This window comes from Ipomoea nil, unplaced genomic scaffold (assembly GCF_001879475.1).
Source record: "Ipomoea nil cultivar Tokyo-kokei standard unplaced genomic scaffold, Asagao_1.1 scaffold0276, whole genome shotgun sequence".
NCBI classification, from domain to species: domain Eukaryota; kingdom Viridiplantae; phylum Streptophyta; class Magnoliopsida; order Solanales; family Convolvulaceae; genus Ipomoea; species Ipomoea nil.
Genome location: NW_017616704.1, coordinates 1377039 through 1379143, shown reverse-complemented (window position 1 = coordinate 1379143; position 2105 = coordinate 1377039). Strand labels below are relative to the sequence as shown.

General features: G+C 39.7%; 1 protein-coding gene across 1 annotated transcript; it reads right to left on the bottom strand.

Moving 5' to 3' along the window:
- Positions 1–249: 249 nt before the first annotated feature.
- Positions 250–1539, bottom strand: LOC109155252. The gene has a single exon (XM_019302952.1). It carries the CDS (start codon positions 1537–1539, stop codon positions 250–252), a length of 1290 nt encoding a protein of 429 aa, XP_019158497.1.
- Positions 1540–2105: the final 566 nt, after the last annotated feature.

Genomic DNA, 2105 nt, shown 5'->3' with positions numbered 1-2105 from the left:
ATAGGCCACTCAGCTACACCTGACATGGGGTTGATACATCCACTATATATCTTCAGCTAGGTCTCTTTCGAATAACATGGATGCACATAGTCCAACACTCCACCCTTTCCATATTTTTTGCAAATAGCACAGATTGCGTGCTTGCATGGAATGCCACTCAGCTCCCACCTCCTACAAGAACATTGTTGTCTTTCTAAGTCAACTTGTTATCGATCCCCATATAGTTGTTGAACCTCAAACTTGAAGAAATCACATTGTGTGGCCACCTGCTGCATCCTTCTCAATCACCTTTAACTTCTTGACAATGTTAGGAGATATCAAAGCCTTCCATTCAATTGCTTTCTGCCTGTTCTCAAACAATTTACCCATGATCATCCTCCTTATCCACTCTAAGCAGTCAATGATTGGCTTGTCCCTTGCCTCCAATATAGATGAATTCCATGCCTCACAAATGTTATTTACCAACATGTCAGACTTGCATCTTGTAGAGAAGTGGGATCTAGACCATTCTTTTGGGTTCTTATCACCTAACCATTGGTATGCATCTTCCTCTAATCTCCTTAATGTTCTTAAAGCATCATTGAATTTGTTTACAGTGGTTGCCCTAGCACAAGCCCATAGAGCATCCTTAATTGCCTTTCCTTGGAAACCTGCTACCTTCATATTTGCATGCAAATGTCTCATACAAAACCTGTGCTCCACACCAGGTAGCACCTCCCCAAAGGCTTGAATTAATCCCTTTTGTTTGTCACTTATGAAACAGTATTCATCTTCCACAGTGGGGCTTATCTCCATATCATCTTTCAGAAGCATTAGAAACCAAGTCCAGGACTCTCTTTTCTCTCCTTCCACAATAGCATAAGCTAGTGGAAATATACTATCATTTGCATCTACAGTCACAGCAGTCAGTAGCATCCCACCTGTTGCACCTCTAAGGTGACAGCCATCTACCCCTATCAGTTTTCTATAGTTCTTGAAGCCTTGCTTGCTATTGTCCCAGCAAACATATATTCTCAAAAATCTTTCTTGTCCACTCCCATCTAGCAGGTCACTGGTCTTGATAATACATCTTGACCTAGGATTTGTCTTACAAATTTCTTCATAGTACCTCCAAATGTTTTTGAAGTTATCTTCCTCTTCACCTTCTCTTAGCTTCTTTGCCTTCCAAATAGACCTATAGGCTTGGGAATCACTCACATAAAATCCTTCTTGACTACATACCTTATCCTTGAACTTTCTCATCATCCAATCTGGGTGGTCTTTTAATTGAGTAGACCACCTCTTAGCAACCACAAAAGATTTGACCATAGAATTCTCCCAAACCCAAGAACACCCTTCATGTTCATTTATCATGTTCAAAATTCTCCATGACAGTGAGCCTAATACTTTCCTCAAGCCTATTCTCCAAGGGCAACCCTCCTGTGTACACTTAACAATGACCCTTTCCTTGTCATTTTTAAGTGTTCTAATTTCTTTGCCATTTATGAAAGCATAATTTTGAACTGCTTCTCTAAACTGTTGTTTGGAAGCAAAAGTCATGCCTAACGTGAAATGGGGGTCTTCATGTCTGTTGCAGCTCTAAATATGGGCCATTTACCTTCCCCATCACTATCAGAATCCACAATTGAGTCCTCATCAGAAAAGTTTATTTCATCCCAATTGTTTTTCAACTTCTTTTTTTCAGCTACAGAATGTACTTTATTCTCCTTTTTTAAGCCATCACCATCCTCCCTTTTTAACCCATCCCCATCCTCCTGCTTCTGTTTTGCATTTAATCCATCCCCAAACTCTACAACATCCTGCTGATCTACCCCCAAACAGTCTACCTCAATCTCATTTTCCCAATCACTGTCTGCCTCAATTGCTACCATATCAACATCAATCAAGTCCAACTCATCCATTGTTTCAACCCAAAACTCCAACATGTTACCTGGGTTGACTTCATTCAATATGGATATTAGATTATTGTCTGTTTGTATCAACTTCAATCTTTCATTCCACCAACAATAAAGTACTATTCCTACCTCACTATACCCTAAGTGTTTTATCCTATCCTTCAACACATCTAAACAAACTTCATTAGCTTCCATTCTTTCATACACTTC